Genomic DNA, 26,601 nt, shown 5'->3' with positions numbered 1-26,601 from the left:
ATGGGAAAAAAAGTGACGACTTTCAAGTTTTAAATTGCCAGTATTTTGTTATTCTTGAACCCATAGACATGGTCTTGGTGTCATTTTAAAGTTTTAGTTTTTAAGCTGAACAACTAGTTTTAGCTTGTGGCCATGCTGAAAATTTGACTTATATATATACCTTTTGCACATTTTATGTATGTTAAATAGCTATTTCTAGCTCAAGCAAATCCACAAACTTATATAAAGATGTATTAGTTTTTACAAGGTCGTCTGTTGACTGCTGAATATAAAACCCCTTCAATATAGAAGTCCAGTCAGCAAAAAAAAAAAAACTGAATAGAGTACCGGCACTTCTTTTGGGCCACTTAAAGCACTGCTCACACACCAGATTCTACTCCTAGAGTAAATGCTGGAGTAAAAGAGAGGGAGAGAGAGAGAGAGAGAGAGAGACTCTTCAAATAAATGTTGATGATGAGAGTAAATCTGAAGTCAGTGTTGTATTTTGTACTCACTGTATTCAACTTTCTCCTTCATCTTGTGTATGACATTAAACTTCAGGTTGCTGAGATGTTTTGCTACATTGATCGTCATTCCTGAGATGTCCTCTGGATCTGACGTTCTACACTGAACTCTGGAAGAACATTCAGGAGTCTGAGATTCTGCTGTGAGTTTAGATTCACAATCACTGAGAGAAACAGCAAACACAATACAAACCTCTCCATTGTGCTCTTAAAGTCCTGTTAAAAACACACACATGCAGATTATTCATTACATTTCACTTGAATGTTTGAAAATGAAAATCATAGATTTGTAGAATGAAGATTGAAGTTCTTTCTTCTCACCTGTAGGAATGAAACATCTTCAGCTGTCATCTGCTTCTCTATGACTCTGATTGTGTGTGAAAGAGATGAAATCTCACTGCTCATCTTCTCAATCTTCTCCTTCATCATCTGACTCTTCTGCTCCTCTTCCTCTCTCAGTGCTGTTATTCTGACTGATTCTTCATCATGTAGAAGTTGGTGAAGTTTCTTAAACTCTTCATGAATCTGCTTCTCTGTGCATTCAGCCTGAATCTGACACAAAACACATTTCACACAGAAACATATAATGACTGAATCAGATCTGGATCAATAAATACATTTACAAAATACTTGTGTTGTACAACCTTGATTCACATTATGTTTCATTCAAACCTTTATATGTTCTGCAGTTTTATCCAAATTCTGTTTATTCTTCTCAAATATTCTCAGTTTCTCCTGTAAGGGTTTTAATTCAGTTTTGAGTTTTTCCTGAAAGAAATCAACATTTTTGTTATTTATTTGTCATTGTGACGATGTCTATCAGTTCTTGATGTTATTAATGTGATGAAATGTTTTGAATATTATTGATCAGACCTTATTATCAATGATAGCTTCATTGACAGGACAGAATTTGTGGTTGTTGTGAGTTCTGGAGTCTCGACACACCAAACACACCGGCTGTTGATCATCCAGACTAGGGATGGGCAACTTCGGTCCTGGAGGGCCGGTGTCCTGCAGAGTTTAGCTCCAACCATAATTAAACACACCTGAAGCAGCAAATTAAGGTCTTCCTAGGCATACTAGAAACATTTAGGCAGGTGTGCTGAGGCAAGTTGGAGCTAAACTCTGCAGGACACCGGCCCTCCAGGACTGAAGTTGCCCATCCCTGATCCAGACAGAAGAGTTTGAGTTTCTCATTGTGAAGATGACAAACTGATGAAGATCTCTGACTTCTCTCCTTTAAGAAAGTCTCACACAGGTTCTTCAAAGCTAAATTTATTGGAGGATTATCCCTTGAAGATCTTTTTCTGCAAACTGGACATTCTTGAAATCCTTTACTTTCCCAGAATCTCTCAATACAGTCTTTACAGGTACTGTGACTACAAGACAACACAACAGGATTTTTAAAAATATCACAGCACACAGGACAAGATAAATCCTCCTCAGAAAAAGATTTAGATGCCATTTTTTAAACTTCTCATCAAAATTCTTCAAAGTTTCATTTTCAGTTTACTACATTTGTAAATCAAACAAATCGCAGATAAACATTAACACCATCAAAAGACTGCAGAAAAACATATGGAGAATGCAAAACGCTAACAAACACAAACGCTGCCTAATCCCTAATCAAAAGTTCTTCTTCTTTTGTTTAATGGCGGCTTGCAAACCAACTTCTGGTGCACTACCGCCACCTTCTGAACTGGAGTGAGGAGCACAGATATGCAAGAAACAAAATTATCGCGTATAGTCGTATTTCTTTAATAAATGTTATAATGACTCTATAGACCAATTTCGTGTTTGCAAACAGAGATGACGTTTTTTGTGGGCGGAGCCAAACTGGTTGCAGAAAGTGACTGCTCCGCAGTAGGGTTGTGAAGTGTTTTAGCATTAAACTGTGATTTTTATGGATCGGGTGTTCTGTCGAAGTCTGATTCCCCTATGTTTCCCTTTAGTGCAATGTTTCTTATAGCGTTTTAATCACGTTACGTTTATTTTTTAAGATAGATAAAAAGTTTAAATGGCTTGGCTACTGAAATGCATGTATGTAATGTATATGTATTGTTCTTTTTTGGTAAATCAAATATTTTTACAGTCTGAATCGCTAAAGTACATGTAAAAGCAATACTATCATGTATTATATATAATAGCGTTTATTAAATATTTCATAATTTTCCTGTTTTCTATTATTTCTTCCTTAATAAATTATAATTGTAACGTGATAAAAACGCTATAAGAAACACATGGAGGGAACAGACTTCAACAGAACACCGGACATCTTCTCTACTTATTTTCTATTCTAATTATTAAAAGATTTCCAGATGATTTCCTTGCTCCATTCTGTCCGTTTAAGGGCTTATTGTAATCATAAACACCTACGTTTATCTTCAAATGATGTCTTCGACAATGGTATTCTATAAAAATGAAAGCCATCTTTTTTGGCATTCTTATTCTGACACTTAACAGCACAACCGGACATTTTCTAGTGAGTTATCTTGCTCTTTTCACTCGTGTCTAATTCATTTCCACTGTTTTTCTGCAACCGCATTGCGCGCGCAGCTTGCAGTGACTTAACTGACGTCTACTCTAAATTGGTAAGGTCCCTTTTCCGGGTCCGCCCACAGGTCCAACGACGGTAGCCAATGACGCGGCACAGGGGCGTCGCTAGACCCCTTTTACTGGGGCACGTGCCCCAGTGTAAATCTTTTGTGCCCCTGTGTAAATCTCAAGTTTACATTTTAGCAGTTAACTAGTTTATTCAAAGACAATCGCGGCAAAACGGATCTATATGCAATGTAGTTACCCAATTCACGTTTAAAAAGCGACGCAACAGTCGCACTGACGCGTGCACGCCTCAATTCATGTCCGCGTCCGCGCACGGACATGAATGGGTGCGCGGACGCGGACATGAATTGAGGCGTGCACGCGACTGTTTTGCCATGCGCAGCCGCATACAAAGTACACGCGATTGAGTTGGTTTATGAAAACATGGCGAGACTAAAGTAAGTTTCTAAATAATAATGAAAATCTCATTGACGCATGTGATGGACATCAGAAATGTTTTGTGCAAAGCAGGAAAAGGAAAGGATGAGAGATGATGAATTTAAGGGCGTAAAGACACATAACATCCTACCCTGTCAGGGCTTAAACATTAGAGGGAAAATTTCAGGAAAACCTCTGTCAATAGTCTATAAAATTGCATTGTTCACATACAAAAACTGTGTTATACTGTTCTGTATTTTCAGATATGAAATTAATATTTAGTTCAGCTCTAGGTCATTACATAATCAGTTAGCAGTAACTAAGATAGATTTTTTAGTAGTCATAAAATGAAAATATTCTTAAAAATAAAAAAAGAAGTTATTAATCATTGTTATGTAAAATGCAAATGTGCATAACATTTTTTTTCTCTCCAGTCATTATTTCCAAACATTTTATGCCTTAAGACATGTTAATTATGTTGTATATATGTATATATGAAGATGATACTTAAATATTTTTAAATAGATGTTTGTCTTTCCCAGTACTTGTTGCAATGTTGGAATAGTGGGTTAAGCAAAGGAAATTGTATCTTGCACACCGCAGGCTTTCAAGAAAAAGTAAAAAAAAAAAATGGGGGGCCTGTGCCCCAGTAGAGCTTTATGTCTAGCAACGCCCCTGACGCGGCATAAGGATTCTTACGTGTTACTGTCTTTCCTTTACACAACATAACAGAATTGGTTATAGACATTTGTTTACAAACAAATATAGATTAATATACATTACCTCGTTATTTCATCTGACTCCATAATGAAACATTTTTAAGAATTTGTTTGTGATTATTAAATTTAGATAAACATTTAATCATCCTATTCACTCATGCTAACATTGAACTCATTCATTCGATTACCAATGTCATATCAGTCCACACCGGCCGATGTGTGGGTACTGAACACAAACTCGACCATACTTGAGGTTGTAGCTAAAGCAATTTAACAAAGTCAATCTCTTGTTAAAAGGTCCCCATATAGCTCTCAAAAATAGCCAATTAAATATAAAAACATAAGACCATAATCAGAGGTTCAGTCTAGCTCCTGCTAGACGCATATAGTTAAATCATAGAACTATATAACAACTCGATTATGAAGAGGTAATTATAATTACCAAATGCAATTACAAAACAACTTAGTTAAGGTTAAATAATTAATCTGACCATACAATAACTAGAGGTTATGGCTAAAGCAATTTAATGATACCGCTTCATGTTTACGTGCTCTCATTAAATAGTATCCATATAGCCCCCACAGTCGCTTACACCACTTAATAAATTATAACCAGAGGTTTAGCTTAGCTCCGGATAACCCTTACGAAAATTAACCATGGTTTTATTGTGGCCAAAGTGTAGTAACCATGTTTTTTTGGTGTATTGATTACTATCAGCAAAACCATGATTTTACTACACTAACTGGTTTAACTATGGTTTTTGAAAACCATGATTGTCAAAACCATGGTTATTTTGTAGTTACTATGGTTTTACTACAGTAACCATGGTTTTTTGGTTTTAACTGTAGTAAAACCATGGTTAATTTTCGTAAGGGAATAGAACTATCATTCTGATAGTCCATGCGACTGCCCACCAGCATAGTTAAGAGGCAGAATCTAATTAACATGAATTAACCCCGATCAAAGATTTGTGGTAACAAAGGATATTGTACTTTATCGTAACTTAGAAAAGCCAATGATACAGAGAAGATTAGAATGAATACAAATGTAACAATTTATTTACCAGGTAAACGACACAATAATTCAAAGTCAATTCAATCAATATCACATATACAGTCTTGTTCAAAATAATAGCAGTACAATGTGACTAACCAGAATAATCAAGGTTTTTAGTATATTTTTTATTGCTACGTGGCAAACAAGTTACCAGTAGTTTCAGTAGATTCTCAGAAAACAAACAAGACCCAGCATTCATGATATGCACGCTCTTAAGGATGTGCAATTGGGCAATTAGTTGAAAGGGGTGTGTTCAAAAAAATAGCAGTGTCTACCTTTGACTGTACAAACTCAAAACTATTTTGTACAAACATTATTTTTTCTGGGATTTAGCAATCCTGTGAATCACTAAACTAATATTTAGTTGTATGACCACAGTCAACCAACTTGTGGCACCTCTCAGCTGTTATTCCCCTCCATGATTCTTTAACAACATTCCACAATTCATTCACATTTCTTGGTTTTGCTTCAGAAACAGCATTTTTGATATCACCCCACAAGTTCTCAATTGGATTAAGGTCTGGAGATTGGGCTGGCCACTCCATAACATTAATTTTGTTGGTTTAGAACCAAGACTTTGCCCGTTTACTAGTGTGTTTTGGGTCATTGTCTTGTTGATACAACCATTTCAAGGGCATGTCCTCTTCAGCATAGGGCAACATGACCTCTTCAAGTATTTTAACATATGCAAACTGATCCATGATCCCTGGTATGCGATAAATAGGCCCAACACCATAGTAGGAGAAACATGCCCATATCATGATGCTTGCACCTCCATGCTTCACTGTCTTCACTGTGTACTGTGGCTTGAATTCAGAGTTTGGGGGTCGTCTCACAAACTGCCTGTGGCCCTTGGACCCAAAAATAACAATTTTACTCTCATCAGTCCACAAAATGTTCCTCCATTTCTCTTTAGGCCAGTTGATGTGTTCTTTGGCAAATTGTAACCTCTTCTGCACATGCCTTTTTTTTAACAGAGGGACTTTGCGGGGGATTCTTGAAAATAGATTAGCTTCACACAGACGTCTTCTAACTGTCACAGTACTTACAGGTAACTCCAGACTGTCTTTGATCATCCTGGAGGTGATCATTGGCTGAGCCTTTGCCATTCTGGTTATTCTTCTATCCATTTTGATGGTTGTCTTCCGTTTTCTTCCACGTCTCTCTGGTTTTGCTCTCCATTTTAACTAAGGCATTGGAGATCATTTTAGCTGAACAGCCTATCATTTTTTGCACCTCTTTATAGGTTTTCCCCTCTCCAATCAACTTTTTAATCAAAGTATGCTGTTCTTCTGAACAATGTCTTGAACGACCCATTTTCCTCAGCTTTCAAATGCATGTTCAACAAGTGTTGGCTTCATCCTTAAATAGGGGCCACCTGATTCACAACTGTTTCTTCACAAAATTGATGACCTCAGTGATTGAATGCCACACTGCTATTTTTTTGAACACACCCCTTTCAACTACTTGCCCAATTGCACAGCCTTAAGAGCGTGCATATCATGAATGCTGGGTCTCATTTGTTTTCTGAGAATCTACTGAACCTACTGGTAACTTGTTTGCCACGTAGCAATAAAAAATATACTAAAAACCTTGATTATTCTGGTTAGTCACATTGTACTGCTATTATTTTGAACAAGACTGTAAATCAATCATGAGAAATATGAAGTAATTCAAAACCAACTCAAACAAAATAATACATTGATCAATTACATAAAAACATTCAATAATATGAAAGCGAATATTCAATTCAAGTAAAAATTAATAAAATGCAATGACCAATCATACGAAAACCTTAATGGTACGAAATGAGAAGGTTTGAAAATGTTACCTGGAGATGCAAACTACACACAGCGATCGTGCGGGATATCTGTATACAGATTCCCTGAGTCACTTGCCACTTGTCCTTAAATACCCAGATTAAATAAACATTTATGTAAATAGTCTTTAACAATTGGGATTTGAAATGACCTATGGGAGGCACCTCGCCCGTATACTGCTGAGATGGGGTACACCCCTTTGTGTTGAGTCATGTTTTTCTTAATTCTGTTAAACCTCGTTTATCCTTTGTTTTTATTATTGTATAAATATATGAATAAGACCCTTATACCAGTCGCAACAGAACTGGAGTGGCTGCTAACTGATTGGTCCATATTCTTAAATTCCGCATCCACACTGAATGTCTCTTTATTCAACACTTATTGGCTGTTTCTCAAGCGGAAGGCTGCATCGTTCGGAGGTCGCATTTGCAGGCTGCAAACTATTTCAGAATATTAACAATTATAAAGTTTACTATTACACTAATTTAATCGTAAATTTTTGTAATATGTTTTTGACGTGCGAAACTGCGAATGAAATGCTCAGATATCTGAAATATATATCAGGCTTGATGACGTATGCAGCCTTTGTCTACCGGAGGATGGGGACTTCCGTTTGAGAAACGGCCATCATGTACAAACAACATGGCACCAAAATATAAATACATAATTAAACATATTTACATTGTAATGTAAGGAACAGGCGCATACAGCAAGCAAAGCAGAATAAATCTGATATAAAAGTATGAAAAATTTCGAGAGCTAGTGCTTTTGATTTTTATAATGGAGAAATATTTAATAGGATTTTAGTTTTGCATAATTTTAAGGGCTTTAGTATAAAAAACTAAATCATTATGAAATCCACAAATAAAGGCTTTACTTATATGTATTTTGATTTGTGTATGTAACATTTTCCCAGCATAAGTACTGACCAACTATTTATCAATATTATTGTTCACAATCAGTCAATATATATCGTCCTGTAAAGAATGTTAATATGAGGCATTTCTGGGTGAAGCCCATCATAAATATCCTGCCATCTCCTCCACACTGAACCCTAACCATAGTAGGAAAATCATGATAGTCAAAAATGTGTCATTACACCTGAACTGATATTCAGAGTTTATTACTTTCAGAGCTTTAAATATAAAACACAGAAATGTTGATGTTTGTGATGTTTACAGCCAGTAAGAGATGACATTGCATCAACACATACAGCTTTAATAATCATAAATTATGACTTTAACATAACAGCAGCACATTTATAAAGCCCAATAATTAATATAATCATAATAAAAAATAATCACAATACATTAATCATTATAATATTTACATGCATGTTTATACCCTTAAAATACGATTTATTTCAAAGACAAATGAGAAACAGAGCAGTGTCTTCTCTCTCCAGTACAGCAGGAGGCGCTGCAGCTCTTTAGTCCGCCGATAAACCCACTAAAGAACGAAAGAAAGAAAGAAAGAGCTCACGTTTGATGTGTTTGTGTATCCTCGGTGTTTTTCTCTCTTGAGTGTTTAAACAGAGTCTTGTCTCTGTGTATTTTAGTGTTGATGATGGATGTGATGTGCTGTAAATCAGTAGGAACTGATCTGTCCATGCTGGATATTGATGATTTCATCACAGAAATCTCTCAGCTGAAGAAAGAGGTGGCGTTACTGGAGACAAAGCTGAGGTTAAGAGGAGATGAAGGACTGAAGAGAGAGGTTTGTACAGCTTATAAACATCATTTACCTGTTTGACAACATCAAATCATTTATAATCTTACTCTGTGTGTGTTTGTTGTGAATCTTCCACACAGGATCTCAGTCTGTCTTTACTCTGTTATACTGAGTCAAAGTCCACAGACGCTCAGGACACAACAGTGTGTGACAGTAATGAGGGCTTACAGGAGGATCAAACCTCCACAGAGTCTCTGGATTCTGTCTGTAACGCTGAAGAACAGCAGCAGATCCTGCAGACCAAACTCAAGATGTGTTCAATCAAACTCATTGACTTCAGGAACCTCATGACGAAGATCAAAACTGAACCCGCAGAAATAAAAACTGAACCCACAGAAATAAAAACTGAACCCACAGAAATAAAAACTGAACTTACAGAAATAATAACCGAAGCCACAAAAGCGGAAGATCATGATGATGAAAATGAGGATTGTGGTGGTGATGATTTTATTCCTTCAGGTATGTTTGTTTGTGTTGTATTTTCACTGAACACTCTCAGAAATAAAGGTACACAAGTTGTTACTATGACAGAACCCTTAAATTACAATTTTCTACCCAAAGAGTGCATTAGTACTTCAAAGGTACATATTGGTAGTTCAAAGTTACATATTTGTACCTAAATGATTCACATTAGGACATTTTTTTTAAAGGGTACTGCTCCAGTGACAGCTTTGGTACCTGTATTTTTGACAGTGAAGATGTTCACTGCCTTGGAATTTTCCATTTGTTGTTACTGTGATTAGAAGTGAAAAAGGGTCCTAAAATTAACTGACCCTAGTAGATCTTTTGTTCTTGCAGTGTGTGTATATAGTGGGTTAGGCATTAAGCCTCTTAACTTTAACTCTTTCCCCGCCATTGACGAGATTTTCCGTCTTTCCGCAATACCGCTATTATCCACCAGGTGGCGCCCTTCCGCAACTTTTTAAAACCGGAAGTATTGCCCTATGGCAAGCGGCTGCATGTCCGTGTCTGTTTTAAAGATCGCTCTGAATGGGATCTCTATGAAAAGTCCGTCACAAAAATTGAATTATCTCAGCTTTTTGCTCAAAATATGGTGTTTTTGCAGTAACCTAACCATATTCAAAAGCTGATTGCAAAAGGACCACTGAAGGTAGGATGAAACGGTTTTTTTTTGTTTGAAAGCAGAGGGTCTGTTCTTTCATTTGGTATATTGTATGTTTATATATTTAAAGAAGAACATTTTCTGGAAGGCATTAAACTTTGGTGAAAATCATGAAAAACGCTGGGGGTGGCTGGCAACTTTTTTTTTAAACGCTGGCGGTGAAAGAGTTAATATAACTACTGTTTATATTTATTGTCAAACAGCTCAAATGTCAAGCTATGCCTATGGACTTGAGAGTAAATTATTAAACCCAAAGGTTTTTAGGCAGCTAAACACACAGTTTGTACTCTTAAAAAAGAGTCACCAATTTAAATACGACTTGAGTTAACTTCTTACACTCTGAGGCTATTTTGGGGATTTCCGCCTGGATTTGGCCTACCCAATTTCAAAAGCTTCCCATACCCACATGCAGTGGTGCACATACAAAAGTTTGGTATCATTTTACAGGAAACCCTTTGAAATTACATAAAACACTGTTAAAAGTGGTCAACATGGTTGTATGTGTTGTCAGTCCTCTAATAAACACAAAAATAATTAGGCGCTTTTTGATGTTTTTTTTCTAAAGTCTGTATTTAAAAGTGTATAACTCTGGCCCTGAGTGGTAACGAAACCTACAGACAGTTTTGTTTGATTCCAGCAAATGCCAGCTTACAGAGGAAAAAGGAATTTTTTCTCTATCATAATAAATGCAAAAGTTATTTTACTCCAACTGAAGGGAGGAATAATACCCTTTTTGTATTAAATTTCTGCCTAAAAATCTTTGAAGTGCTCCCATAACCACATACAGTGGAATAAATGCAATATCTTTATATCATTTTAAAGAAAACCCTTTGAAGTTACATAAAAAGCTGCTGTTTGTGACAAATATTGTTATTTATGTTGTTTTTCATATGATGAAACATCAAATTGTCTTTTTTATGTTGTAAACACTGTCTTTGATAGTGTATAACTCTGGTTCTGTGTGGTCTAGCAGACTGCAGACAGTTCTGGTTGTTAGCAGCAGCAGACAGTAAACACCCAAAAAAAGGATGAACTCTTTAGCATGTCGCATTCAAAAGTTATTCTCATTTTACTGAAGGGTGTGAAAATACATTTTTCATATAAATATTAATTTTTTGTTTTGCACATATAATAAATAGCAAGGGATTATTAATGAACACAACCAAAGAAAATGCTGTGAATGGACTCATTCTTTAGAGTAGGACCTAAAATAAAAGATGGTGTAGCATTTGTGGCTATATGTGCTATCTGAGGCAGTTCACACTCAAGTTTCCCATATGTTTACAAAAGACCATATTTTACCTCATTATTCATTCGACGATTGTTGAATATGTGATAATAATAGAACAAAAATAACGATGTAGCCTTATTCCTGAGAATGAGAGCTTTCATTTGATATAAGACTTGCCTATGTTGGTCATACTTGAAAAATATGAAATACGTGAATATTAAAATCATATAAAAAATTGTGGGGGGGTGATAGTGTCAATTAAGTGTTAATAACTTTCTTACAGTAAAAGATATCTCAAAGTGATGCATATCTGCAGAAAGTAGAGACTCTAAGCTTTCAAACAGTATCTCATATGTGGTACTGGGTCCATGATAGACCATTACAAATTACAGGAATATTTTATATTAAGTCAAAATAAGATAATTCTGGACCTGGTACAGGGTCCCAGAGTTAAAGAAGTTAAAGTCTTAACGTAACCCATTTTAAAAGTAAGTAAGGATTTTACTCGTACTGAATGTTGGCTCAAAGGTGCACTAATCCTCAACACAAAGAGATATTGTATGTCAGTAAAAAACAAGAACGTTTATTTATGAGGGTTTACTTCCTAATATAGAAAAGAAATTAAACACCTCAATATTTCGACATGGCAGAACAAACACAGATTAAACATAGTCATAGTCTTTTGAATAAAATTTAATTTAGTTTCATTCATATTTTAGTCATCTGAATTGATTTAGTTTTAGTCTAGTTTTAGTCAACTTAGTATCCCGAGAGATTTTAGTTGACGAAATCTACATTAAATTTAATTAAAACCCATTTAATTTTAGTCTAGTCAGGCTGTATAAGATCTATAGGAACGGTGATGTAATGTAGTCCAATGCAGTTTTAGTAATGCATTAACAGGCGTCATTTCAAACGCTTTTTTCCTATCGTTATCGATAAAGGTGCATCAATTATACGTTTTAATATAATTTTATTGCCCAGTCCTACGCACAAGAATCAGAGTATGAATCTCAACAATGGTGGTAAATAAAATTGTAAAATGTTCATTATTTATCGATGCAGCAGTGCATGCTGGGAGTCAGAGATTTGTAATTTGGTAATAACCAGAAATTTTTCATTTAATTGTCATCATTGTTATTCAAGTCAATGGTCAAGAGTTGAACTAAAACAAACACTGATCACCATAATGGTGACTTTTTTTAAATGGAACAAAACATCAACATCTAAGTCTAATAAGTGAATTGTGTTTTCTACAGTAATAGTTTTACCGAACATATTCTGTATTCAGGAGAGAGTATCAGCGTGTACGCACTTTTCTTAGTAACGCATGACAAAAATATGGAGGGCGGGAGCATCTTAAGGATGGATGCACATTTTTTGGACTTGAAGGAGCAGACCCTGTAACTTTACATTTAACAACTGAAAGATCTAAGACATGTTCTAAAATAACTGAAAATATTTGTCTAAAAAATTATGGACATGATGATGGACATCTTGGACGGCTTGGGGATGAGTAAATCATGGGTTTAATATAATTTTTGTCCGAACTATCCCTTTAAAGAAAATTTTCTGGAAGGCATTAAACTTTTGTGAAAATCATAAAAAATGCTGCCGCTGGCGGGAAACTTTAAAAAAAACCTGGCAGGGAAACAGTTAACATTTATCAAAACTACTTAAATGTCCTTGATTGATCTAAACCCAGTCTCAGATATCCGCTACGCTTAGATGGCGAAACAGATGTAAATTCTACTTCTAGACAAGTCTTATGCCCAGGTGTACGTCTAGCTTATGCAACCCACCCCTATAACTGGTACAGAAACTAAATTTACTCTCCTGATGTAAGATGTTTTTATTATTGTGTTCCTTACAGATGAGAGGAATGATTCATGTTCTGGAGGAGAAATAACGTCTTCAACATCAAAAGAAAGACATTTAGAGAGCAAACACACAGAACAGAAACTCTTCACCTGCAGGACATCTGAGATCAACTTTACTACCTTACAAGAGGAGAAACTTCATTCAGAAGATCACAGAGAGACGAAGAAGAAAGAGTTTGACTGTCAGCAGTGTGAGAAGAAATTTGACTTCTTATCTCAGCTACAAGTTCACATGAGGACACACAGTGGTGAAAAGTCTTTCCACTGCAGTGAATGTGGCAAATATTTCAGCAGCAAACAAAATCTTGATGCTCATCAAAGAAAAGTTTTTCTTCACACTGGAGAGAAACCTTATCACTGTAATGTTTGTGGGATGAGTTTCAGTCGACATGATAGTTTAGTGTCACACCAGAAAACTCATACAGGTGAGAAACCCTACAAATGCTCTTGGTGTGAGAGGACGTTTACTAAGTCAGGCAACTTAAAAGCCCATGAGAGAATTCATACAGGTGAAAAACCTTACAAATGCTCTCGGTGTGAGAGGACGTTTACTAAGTCAGGCAACTTAAATGCCCATGAGAGACTTCATACTGGAGAGAAACCTCATCACTGTAGTGTTTGTGGAAAGAGTTTCAGTCGACATTACTGTTTAGTGTTACACCAGAGAACTCATACAGGTGAAAAACCTTACAAATGCTCTCAGTGTGAGAAGACGTTTACTAAGTCAAACACCTTAAAAGCCCACGAGAGAGTTCATACTGGAGAGAAACCTTACAAATGCTCTCAGTGTGAGAAGACATTTCCTAGGTCAAGTCACTTAAAAATCCATCAAAGAATTCACACCGGAGAGAAACCTTATCACTGTAGTGTTTGCGGGAAGAGTTTCAGTCGACATGATGGTTTAATAACACACCAGAGAACTCATACAGGTGAAAGACCTTACAAATGCTCTGGGTGTGAGAAGACTTTTACTCGTTTACGTTCCTTAAAAGCCCATGAGTGTGGAAAGAGCTTCTCTGATCCATTTCATGTCAGAGTTCATACTGGAGAGAAATCTCATCACTCTAGTGTTTGAGAGAAGAGTTTAAAAGGCCGGGTGCACGATTTCTGAAAGTCAATGTTGACATTTGAAATCACCTAAACAAATACCCCAATAGATCTGGACCTTTTTTTGATAGACCCGCCCCACACATATGCAACCCAGGCAACGATATTGGTTAGTAGACACGCTAAAGCAGCTTGGCTACAAGTGTGTTTTGGTACTCTGAACACTGTTTGACCCCCTTTTGCCTTCAGAACTGCCTTAATTCTACTTGGCACTGATTCAACAAGGTGCTGAAAGCGTTCTTTAGAAATGTTGGCCCATATTGATAGGATAGCATCTTGCAGTTGGAGATTTGTGGGATGCACATCCAGGGCACGAAGCCCCCGTTCCACCACATCCCAAAGATGCTCTATTGAGTTGAGATCTGGTGACTGTGGGGGGCATTTTAGTACAGTGAACTCATTGTCATGTTCAAGAAACCAATTTGAAATGATTCAAGCTTTGTGACATGGTGCATTATTCTGCTGGAAGTAGCCATCAGAGGATGAGTACATGGTGGTCATAAAGGGATGGACATGGTCAGAAACAATGCTCAGGTAGGCCGTGGCATTTAAACGATGCCCAATTGACACTAAGGGGCCTAAAGTGTGCCAGGAAAACATCCCCCACACCATTACACCACCACCATCAGCCTGCACAGTGGTAAAAATGCATGATGGGTCATTGTTTTTATTCTGTTTACACCAAATTCTGACTCTACCATCTGAATGTCTCAACAGAAATCGAGACTCATCACACAAGACAATATATATTTTTCAGTCTTCAGCTGTCCAATTTTGATGATCTTGTGCAAATGTAGCCTCTTTTTCCTATTTTTAGTGGAGATGAGTGGTACCCGGTGGGGTCTTCTGCTGTTGTAGCCCATCCACCTCAAGGTTGTGCGTGTTGTGGCTTCACAAATGCTTTGCTGCATACCTCGGTTGTAACGAGTGGTTATTTCAGTCAAAGTTGCTCTTCTATCAGCTTGAATCAGTCGGCCCATTCTCCTCTGACCTCTAGCATCAACAAGGTATTTTCGCCCACAGGACTGCCGCATACTGGATGTTTTTCCCTTTTCACATCATCCTTTGTAAATCCTAGAATTGGTTGTGCGTGAAAATCCCAGTAACTGAGCAGATTGTGTAATAGTCAGACCGGCCCGTCTTTCCCATTCTGACATTCAGTTTGGAGTTCAGGAGATTGTCTTGACCAGGACCACACCCCAAATGCCTTGACGCAACTGCCATGTGGTTGATTATATAACTGCATTAATGAGAAATTGAACAGGTGTTCCTAATAATCCTTTAGGTGAGTGTATAGCCGTTTCTCAATATGCGTTCTTGTCTGTACTTGTGTTCTTGTGGACTTGTGAAACGTCATCAGTCGCGGCCCAAGTACTGTTCCAATTCAAAGTTCGCATCAAACCCAAGTTCACATAAAATCCCCGGATGTGTTCTTCATCCGCCCATTTTATCGAGGATGCATCAGAGGGGAAAAACCTTATGATTTCATATGATTACAACTGATTGATTATGAACTTTATATATTTGAATTAGCTTTTGTATTATGATGCTCTTACCTTTGCTAATAAAATTATATTTTGGAATTATTCTGCATAACTCCGAATTATTGACCACAAGTACATTTGATTTATCCTTTGTTACCGCAAATCTATGACCAGGATTAAGTTGGTGTATCATCTGCTTTTGGTTCATTTTTATGGTCTGACAAACCTCTTGATCAAAAGGGTTAAGTTTGGTGCAAGTATCTGCCTTTATCAGTTCACATGGTCTGACAAACAACTTAATGTTATCTACTGGGTTAAGTATTGGGATATCAACTGCCTTTAATTATTTGGTCTGACGACTCTCAACTAGTTGCATGGTTGTGGAAGAGAGCCTGCAGTGGCTGATGCAATGACTCTGTGTGACATTGAGAACCAATTGAACGAATCAATATAATAATGAGTTATTCACTAGTTAGCCTGCGCATTCAGTCTATTAAATGATGGTAAAATAAAACGTGGCTTGCTGTCCTCAGGGGGAGCTTGAACCTCGGTTCGGGCCCCAAGTTCAAACTCCCCCATGTTAAGACTGTGTGGAGAGAGTAATGAGCAAACTGGAGGAGGAGATTTGGGGAGAAGGAAGGATGCCGGATGATTTGTCACTGGGAAGGCACAGAGACTGACTGGCTTAGATAGGCTCTCAGGATGATTGACAGGACTGAATGATTAGCCACCTCACAAACCTATGTTTAAAACTTAATTTTGCTAGTTTGCCTGCGCATTCAGTCAAATTATGGTAAAATAAAACTTGGCTTACTGTCCTCAGAGAGATGCAGATTTCATTGTCCAGCAGGACTTAGCACATGCACACAATGCCAAAAAGCTACCAGTACCCGGTTTAAGGACCATGGTATCCCTGTTCTTTATTGGCCAGCAAACTCACCTGACCATAACCCCATAGATTTAATATATATCATTAATATATGAGTGTGTGAAATGAATGAATATAATATACAGGTTTCACTTTTTGAATGGAATTGGTTTAATAAATCAACTTTTTGATGATATTCTGATTATATGAGCAGCACCTGTAAAGTTAGTTATGATTAAATATATTCAACTTGTGATATATTTCTTGAGTTTACACAAAGTGAAAGTGATGTATTTGCCAACATATGGTAACTCATACAGTAAAGAGTGAACACACACCTGGAGCAGTTTTAGTGAGTATAAGTCTATATGAGAAGATCAATTATCTAAGCTTGATAAACAATACAGATTATATTAGAATAACAAGTCTTACAACATTAAATATTTAAGTCACCAACAACATCCCACATATAAAACCAGGGGCCCGTTCTTCGTACGTCGCTAACTCAGTTAGCTGGATTTGATTGTTGATGATTTGGCATGATCTTGGATTATTTGGTTCTTCGAAGCTCATTCTAAACTTGCTGTGATAGCAACAGGACCGCAAGCTGAAACCAGAGTCGTATAATAATAGAGTTACGACACTCACATAGACGTCCGTTGTAAGAATGGAATGCGGAAGTAACAGCGTTTCATGTAGTGACCGGTAGTGACGCATAGTTCCAAACGCAGCACTGAAGCCCATTCATCTCAATGGCACCTGCTGGTAAATCGATGAAATTACCATTTCTCTTTACATTTTCGGACATTTCATTAATATAGTCAACAGTGATATTTTATGAACTCTGCTGTAGGTAATGATTATCGTTAATAATAACTAGTAAAAATTTTATATTTTAATGAGTTGTGTATAATGTGTGAATAATATAGATTTAATGGTTTAATATGTTATTACTGGTGGCCATCTACTTTATACTTATCTTTTTTATATATTACGAGTAACACTAGGGGGCAACAGCGACAAGCTAAATGCCTTATAAGAAAGTCACACTGCTTCACAATGCTGCTGTGTGTTTCATTGTGTTTGGTAAGTAATACGAGTGATGTATCCTCGAAAATCATGTATGATTATATTAACATTTAATGTGTACTATAAATACAATTAAATATGAATTTGGTGTGTTTCTGTTATGCTTCACTGTTACAAATAACCATGTTGGCGATCTTTTTTGTGATTTTAATATAGTAAAAGTGTAGGAATTATGTTTTTAGCAGATTGATAGCCATTTATATAGCCATATTTTGGTACAAAAATAAAAGATAAACTGTGTTGCTGTAGTTGGTATAGATAACCACAGTTATATTTGGGTCACAATTAACTGTATCTTTATTAACTGATTTACTGTATTTCCATCACTCCCTAGTAAAAAAAACGTTATAAACACAGTAAGTATAGTGATCAATTCCCACTACAAGCTAATATTTACCTAAAATAGCTGAAAACCTATGCAAACAGATTGACAGCCCTGCTTGGTTTGGAACTTTAGAACGTTACCTGAATCACGTGACCGCGCGGCGGCGAGATCAAAGCGTTTCGTAACTCTGTTATTATACGGCTCTGGCTCAAACCTGCTCGGGAGCAGGCTTATTTCATGTAAACAAGATTAGTTTGTACCTTTTTAAGCGGATGTGATACGGAAAGTCTGACGCAGTCGCATATTCTCCATTATACGAGCGCAATCTGCATGATTAATATAAAGAGCTTTTCAAATTCAACACATAATAAAAAAGATATATTAATTAAATCTTTTAGCGATGTTATTTAAAAAATATATAATATAACAAATATATTTTTTCTGTACTTGTGCGACTTGTTTTTGTGTAACAGGTGTTTGATTATTATTCTTAAACGAATGAGAAGACACACATGCTGATCACATTCATTTTAAATTTGTTTGAATTAATCATACCCAGCACTAATAGATGTTATGTACAATAAAGATTATTACTCAGTGTGAAATAATTTTCATTTGAATAAACTAATCTCCTATTTAATTTTTTCTTTAGATTGTCAAGTAGCTTACAAAGTCATGCATGAAAGGGTTTTCGTTTAGTAATTTCTATCTGTTCTATCTTTAAAACGTTGTCTACAAATATGTTACCCCCTGTCCCTGTTCTGTGACAAAAATGACCAAAATAACAAAATGAGTTTTTTGCACATATTTTCACATATCTTTATCTTCTTTACTACACTTTTCTGTGCAGACTCAGCAGATGCAGGACTTTCAGTTAACGTGGAATACTGCTAATATAGTCAGAAATCAGTTAAGAATAATGCAATTGAAGAAAACTTATTCAACCACTTGCATATAGTTTCTCTAAAGGACTGTCATCTGAGAGGATTTCTTTACTGTCATGTGCATTGCTCAGAAACAGTTGCATTTTATAATCTTTTGATGTAGAATAACATTACCATTCCCTTACTGCACATCATTCTTTATTTACCACATTCTTGGAAACTGCTAAAAGTGTTGGTGTATTATCTACAACTGCACAACAGAAAGGAAAACACAATCTTATAATAAACTACAATTAAAATTTTATTTGTCAGGAATTAAATTGTTGCATTGGCTGTGGGTTTAAGAAAGAGCAACTGCTCCAGAGATGATCTGTACAATCAATCAGTTTAGAGACATCAATCCTGCCCGCACATCACATGAGGATGGAGGACCACCACCTGTTTTTAGTCTGCTAATTGCTTCAAACAGATAAAACAGCATTTAACTGTTTTTAAAAGAGATTTAAAGTACTTTAGGAACATCAAATTTTAATTACAATCATTTATTTCAATCTTTGACAAGCATAGTAAAGATATCAAGATTATATTTTTACAGAAAATTTTACATCATTAATGGTGATTTATGTACAAAAGTAGCTTTAACTGGGTTTTTAATTTCAGTGTCATAAAAAGTTCACAACCTTTCATCAGTAGCTCTCAGCCTGCAGGGGTTAAAAAATGGGCGTGTTCTTGGCCATTGTAACAACTGGCCAATCACAGCATGGCTGATCAGTTTTTCTACTATCGATATGTATTGACTTTTCTTGCAGTGCACGAACGCGCAGTGATCTCAGATAATTCAATCCTGCCATACTAATCATCAACAGCAGTGGTGTTCAAAGAACCAAATAAGCGAGATCATAATTAGTGAGATCTAAATATCTCAGATGTCTCATTTGATCTCGGATGTATTAAGCGACGTGTTAAAGTCAACAACCACAGACACTAAAAACGCTATCAAATTAATAATTCTTGTACTATTAGCCTAATTCAACATTTATTTGTAAAATATGTACAAAATGTTTAAGTTTACTTCAGTTAAAAAATGTAAGGTCAGCAGTAAAATATCACAATGTGTGTGATTTATGTGATGACTTTATAAACATAATAACATCCACAGAGCTCTTCTGAAGTAAATATCTGTGCTTGAATATTAATATCTGTCTGTCATTTGTTCATCTGATGACAGAAACACTGCAGATATAACAGTCAGATGATTTTCTTCTTCAAATATGACACAGACATGAAAACATTGAGATTTCTCACATCATGTTTATTTGTATAATGATAATACAGTGTTTTTATATCAGTCTGTGTAACTCCATGTGTTTCTTTAAACACGACTGCATTCAATATCAGCGGCGTCTTCTTTTAACAAAACAACAACAAACTCATCTGCACTGCTCATACTGCTAGAAGAGAAATACATTTGATTTCTTTCTTTTCTCCATCAGTTTTTCTCTCTGTGCTTCTATGAGGTTTGTTATTCAGTTCTCTATGGTGAAAGTCAGAGGTCTGATGATCAGTTGTGTTGTGTGAAGACTCAAATTCATCCTCAATCAATTACAACTCAACACAATCAACAAAAACAACAACTTCATGAACTTCATCTTAAAAGAAACATCAACAAAAAACCTTTAAGATAACTCAAACTGATTTATAAACAAAATCAATCTCAAATTAAATCCCTGATTCAGAGTTTTTCAGAGGATGTTACCGGTAAGATCACCAGAGGAGAAATATCACAGCGAACATAGAACCATGGATAAACTTTTTCAGTAAATGTGTGTGTGAAAGTGTGTATGTGTGTGTTAGTGAGAGGATCAGAGAATGACAGTTTTCCTCTCTCATAATCCAACTCAACTCTGATTCTCTCGAGTTTCACTTTCACTGAGAGATGACAACCTCTTTCTGGTGTAATGAATGCAGAGTATTTACCAGAGTAATAAACCACACACCAGACTCCACTGCTGGTTGATATGCTCTTCTTTCTATCTGCAGATTCTGTCGTCATACCCAGACGCCAGCTTGTGTTGTCTCTAGGGTTGTAACGGTATAAAATGTTCACGGTATATGATAATCGTCTCAGAAACTATCACGGTGTTCGTAGTTTCACGGTATATGTTATACAATTATTATTAGTATTATAATCATCAGCTATAATGACCCTTAAATGAATGAAAACAGATATATCAAAAAAAAACTTTTGAAAAAAAAAGAAGAAAATAAAGCTGCATCACTCATTTGAACAAAATAAGAAATAAGTTATTTCTCTTTAGATATCACCTATGTATAATCAACTTAAAATTGACTTGTAATATAAATCACTTAAATGTGCTTTAGTGTTTTAAGAGAACGAGACTGAGAGCGAGAGGTTCCCAGCATTCACATGTAAACAAAACAGACATGTGCGCTTATAAACAGCGCTTTATCAGGCATTATACTGAGATTAAACGACAAGAAAATGCCATCAAAACTTTTCTGAAGACAGTTCACTTCAGAGGTGCATTTATATAACAGCTTTATTTATTTATATAACAGCTTTATTTATTTATATAACAGCTTTATTTAATTTTCGGCCAAAAATTAAACACACATCCGTTTCCGATTTATGGCCGATTTTCATGACTGGATTTTGGGATGCCCTCTGTATCACAGAAATAATACTGCTTTAAATTATAAACAAAACACACCTTTAGCTGTACAGAGGGATGTGTTTGCGGATATGGTATGTTCGACGTATTTTCTCCTTTTGCAGCCACTCTTCGTCCACATTTCTTGCAAACTGGATATCCATCTTTAAGGACAACACATACTCATTTTTGGGATACCCAAAGTATTCCCATAATGCACATTTTAACTTTTCCTTAGCGGGGGATAGAGGTTAGATTTTGTGTTCTTTGGCCATGAAATTTTCTCTGCTGTACCGAGAAAAACTATATGAGTGGTGTCTAGCAGTCATGTGAAATGAAGAATATATGCGCAGAAGCACAGATGAGATTTCCTTTATTATATTTTTTTCCAAAACCGGTATTAAGCAAATGTTTATGGACTGATAATTGTGCATGTTAATATCATGGTATACTAGGGGTGGGAATCGCTTGGACCCTCATGAATCGATTCAGAATCGATTCTTAGGGTCCCGATTCGATTCAGAATCGATTCTTGACGTACTAATTTGCATATCTGTGACGTCATTACGTCGCATTTGCTTTCAAAGCCAGGTTAATGTTTGCGCTTTTGCTAGTCTCTGAACTGTCATATACTGTACTTTAATGCAACTAGGGATAAATAATGTCATTCTTATATACATACATGTCCTGTTTCTGTTGTAAGACATTAAAACCAGTAAAAATATTAATTTAACGTGACATATTAATTCTATATGTTAACCGGCATTAACTTCCACGAACGTTAAGCGTCTAATCATCATCATTATACACAGTGATTGGCAGTATTACTGTATTTATATAATGCAGCGCACCCAGCGACTGAATAACAAACTATGTGCATATTTTTACAGAAGTATATGTTATATCTAAACAGTCTGCGGATGGTTTAGGGCAGGGGTGTACAATACGTCGATCGCAAAGGCAATGCCGGTAGATCGCACAACTGCTGCTCCACGCGAAAAATTGTCATTATGGTCTTTTGGAGTAATTGTGAAACATGCAGGTCTTTTTGAGTTGCTGCGCCTTTCTTCTCAAATGTGTTTTGCCATGCCACTGCAGCTCAGTCGTCTTTAACTTCCAAAATTCACATGGATGCGCATTCTTGCCTCACGCAGTTGCTGATTCACACGCACGGTGTGTGTGAGTGAGCAAACGAGAGGGAGAGAGAGGCAGCGTAGCGCTGATTTGTATGCTTCTGATACTGTTTGTTTCACTAAACCGCATCTCCGCTATTTTAAGGAGTACTCGACATGGATTTTTTTTTAAAACTCCTCAAAAAGAATAGAGTAATGGTGACAGCCCTAAATTCAATGTAGAGATATATGCAGTATAGTCCTACAAGTAGGGATGGGCATTCAATTAAATTTTTTTAGTCGATTGTCGGGAGAATTAACGATCGACTATCGATTAATCATTAATATTTTTATCATAAAAAATTATTATTTAACTTTTATAATTCAATAATGTTGAATACAAAAATACAGCGTGTTTTCCTCCATGAGACCTTTATTACAAGATCAACTTGTGGCAAACAGTTAAACTACATTTAGTTAGACAAACGGAACATATATGCGCTTGAATATGCGGTGCTCTAAAGCAGCGGAACCTGCAGCTGCGAGCCACATTCTTAAACAGAGACTTCATTTGTTCCAAAAAATCATGACCTCTTCATGATTATTTTGTTGAAATCAAAACGGAAGGTCACAGATAACAAAGTATGATGTCAAATATTGCACCCTGGTGGTAAAATGTTGAATTGCTGCCACACAGTGAAATTCATTTAATTGCTTCAAGACACACGCTACGCTAGGCTACGCAACCTGCATTAGATAAAAAAAGTATTAGATTAATCAATAACAAATTAACGTCATCGACTAAATTCCTAACGATCAATTATCGATCGTCGATTAATCATGCCCATCCCTACCTACAAGCATTTAAAGTGTTCTTTCTCTTCTGCTCTTGTAAGCACGGCTATGCGCTCTTGCAGGGCGCGCTCTCTTAAGTTGTCCGTGTGCATCACCGCTCCCCCAGTTGAGTTCCGCCTTTTGGTTCTGATAACGTGACGTTATTTTGTAAACTAACATTTAAGAATCGATTCTTGACATTTGTGAATCGATTCAGAATCGGCCCACGTCCGAATCGCGATTCATCTAAGAATCGATTTTTTTGCCCACCCCTATGGTATACCGTCATACCGGTATACCGTTACAACCCTAGTTGTCTCCAACCTGAACATCCCAGCAGTGAATCCCTGAGTTAAAGCTCTCTGAACCCAAAACACATAGAGACGAATCAAATCTCTCTGGATAATCAGGAAGCAGCGCTGCATCTTTACTGAGTCTCACACTGGTCAGATCATCAGACAGAAAGAGTTTACGGTGAGCAGTGTTTGGGTCCAAAGTCACTGGAACTCTTCCGAAAAATGTTGATGATGAGAGTAAATCTGAAGTCAGTGTTGTATTTTGTACTCACTGTATTCAACTTTCTCCTTCATCTTGTGTATGACAGTAAACTTCAGGTTGCTGAGATGTTTTGCTACATTGATCATCATTCCTGAGATGTCCTCTGGATCTGACGTTCTACACTGAACTCTGGAAGAACATTCAGGAGTCTGAGATTCTGCTGTGAGTTTAGATTCACAATCACTGAGAGAAACAGCAAACACAATACAAACCTCCCCATTGTGCTCTTAAAGTCCTGTTAAAAACACACACATGCAGATTATTCATTACATTTCACTTGAATGTTTGAAAATGACAATCATAGATTTGTAGAATGAAGATTGAAGTTCTTTCTTCTCACCTGTAGGAATGAAACATCTTCAGCTGTCATCTGCTTCTCTATGACTCTGATTGTGTGTGAAAGAGATGAAATCTCACTGCTCATCTTCTCAATCTTGTCCTTCATCCTCTGACTCTTCTGCTCCTCTTCCTCTCTCAGTGCTGTTATTCTGACTGATTCTTCACCATGTAGAAGTTGGTGAAGTTTCTCAAACTCTTCATGAATCTGCTTCTCTGTGCGTTCAGCCTGAATCTGATACAAAACACATTTCACACAGAAACATATAATGACTGAATCAGGTCTGGATCAATAAATACATTTACAAAATACTTGTGTTGTACAACCTTGATTCACATTATGTTTCATTCAAACCTTTATATGTTCTGCAGTTTTGTCCAAAGTTTTCTTAATATATAAGAACATTTCCAGTTCCTCCTGTAAGGGTCTTAATGCCGTTTTGAGTTTCTCCTGAAAGAAATCAACATTATTGTTATTTATTTGTCATTGTGAAGATGTCTATCAGTTCTTGATGTTATTAATGTGATTACATGTATTGAATATTATTGATCAGACCTTATTATCAATGACAGCTTCATTTGTGAAGATGACAAACTGATGAAGATCTCTGACTTCTCTCCTTTAAGAAAGTCTCACACAAGTTCTTCAAAGCTAAATTTATTGGAGGTTCATCCCTTAAAGATCGTTTCCTGCAAACTGGACATTCTTGAAATCCTTTACTTTCCCAGAATCTCTGAATACAGTCTTTACAGGTACTGTGACTACAAGACAACACAACAGGATTAATAAAAATATCACAGCACACAGCAAAAGAGAAATCCTCCTCAGAAAAAGATTTAGATGCCATTTTTTTAACTTCTCATCAAAATCCTTCAAAGTTTCATTTTCAGTTTACTACATTTGTAAATCAAACAAATCGCAGATAAACATTAACACCATCAAAAAACTGCAGAAAAACATATGAGCCGTTTCTCAAAACCAAGTACGCCGAACTCGGACTTGTGTCCTTCGTAGTTCGAACTTGCAAGTTCAGACTCGGGCCCTGTCCCAATATACGCACTTCTGCCCTTGTGCCCCTCAATGCGCGCTCACGCTAACGGGTGCAAGACCGTAGTAGGGTGTCCCGATTCTCTAATGGTGCTCTCCAGGGGGATCATAAGTGCACTTAATGCACCCCTTTCGCAAGTGCGCATCAAACCGCACTTTGCTATGGGCTATTACCCAGAATCCTTGTAGTGTCCTGACATTTCGAACAGCTAACCAATGAGGGAGCAAAACGGTTGCTATGGTCGGACACCGGCAAAACTCAGAGAAAAAACATTTAAAATGTTTACTTCACAAAGATTAGTTTAATGAGGAATTTCCTAATTCCAAAAATAATAGAGTTTAATGGCTTACTTCAGTTATTGTGTCACAAAACACATACGTATTAGTGATAATATTAGCTAACATTTTATAGTACATTTATTGTGAAACAGCTGGAAAACGCTCTGAGCGGGAGTCAAACCAGCAATCGATCCACCATGTGAGTCGAACGCTCCGAAAGCCCGGGCAAACTTCACCACCCTCCGCGTCCATCTCTGTCATGCGGACGTGTGAGAGATAGAACCGGGAACGTAGAGTGAAGCACCCGCAGGATGGACCGATTGGGAGATTAGGGAATGATATTTACTCACTGCACCGCCTTCATACAGTAGCTGGTCTCTGTTGCAACAGCAAATTACATCTTCTATAGTCTTAACACATCACTCATTTATGTAGAATATATCGCGTTAATGATTAGGTGGTAAAAAGATGAATGGACGGATAACCTTATGAGCAGGGTAGAATAATTCATTTCAAAGCTTGTCATTTTACTCTTAAGACAAATATTTAAGATATTCTTATGTAAATATTTGAGAATATTAAGAAGTGTTTGAGAATTGCACTTAGAAACATTCTTACGAACTTCTTATAATTTATCTAAACTACTTTCCTATTTTTTTGTCTCAAGAATGTTTTCGTAAATCCAGCCCCAGATCACGACAGAAGTGACGTAGATAGTGACGTGTGCCAAACTGTCCCAATTCTGCTCTTCACCGCTTCGGGCCCTTGCGCACTTACTCTGCTAAGTGCACTTTCAACAAGTGTCCACTTCGAGGAAGACCTAGGGCTTAGTGTGAATATTGGGACACGAGCCGTTTCTCAATGTCAAGGAAGGATCCTCGGAAGCTAGAATTTCGAGGATGCTACGTCATCGACGTCCGTCAAAGGACTGTTCCAATGTCGAGGATCCTCGAAATGTCAGC

General features: G+C 36.6%; 2 protein-coding genes and 1 pseudogene across 2 annotated transcripts; 1 reads left to right on the top strand and 2 right to left on the bottom strand.

Annotated features, from left to right (window-relative positions):
* Positions 1-456: 456 nt before the first annotated feature.
* On the bottom strand, positions 457-4,288 carry LOC135721448 (E3 ubiquitin-protein ligase TRIM35-like). The gene is made up of 7 exons (XM_073812621.1): positions 4,266-4,288; positions 1,663-1,882; positions 1,377-1,514; positions 1,176-1,271; positions 825-1,055; positions 697-719; positions 457-613 (listed from the first exon to the last, which is right to left on the bottom strand). The coding sequence occupies exons 1-7, from the start codon at positions 4,286-4,288 to the stop codon at positions 472-474; spliced, it is 873 nt and encodes a 290-aa protein (XP_073668722.1). The 3' UTR covers positions 457-471.
* A 2,624-nt stretch (positions 4,289-6,912) lies between these two features.
* On the top strand, positions 6,913-15,789 carry LOC141280994 (uncharacterized). Its single transcript, XM_073812526.1, has 3 exons — positions 6,913-8,794; positions 8,890-9,268; positions 13,037-15,789. Exons 1-3 carry the CDS (start codon positions 8,642-8,644, stop codon positions 14,116-14,118), a joined length of 1,614 nt encoding a protein of 537 aa, XP_073668627.1. The 5' UTR covers positions 6,913-8,641; the 3' UTR covers positions 14,119-15,789.
* A 7,922-nt stretch (positions 15,790-23,711) lies between these two features.
* Positions 23,712-25,160, bottom strand: LOC135721445 (E3 ubiquitin-protein ligase TRIM35-like; annotated as a pseudogene).
* Between the last annotated feature and the right edge of the window lie 1,441 nt (positions 25,161-26,601).

The sequence above is a fragment of the Paramisgurnus dabryanus genome, chromosome 18 (assembly GCF_030506205.2).
Source record: "Paramisgurnus dabryanus chromosome 18, PD_genome_1.1, whole genome shotgun sequence".
Taxonomy (NCBI): Eukaryota; Metazoa; Chordata; class Actinopteri; order Cypriniformes; family Cobitidae; genus Paramisgurnus; species Paramisgurnus dabryanus.
This window is presented reverse-complemented; position numbering and strand designations above follow the sequence as displayed.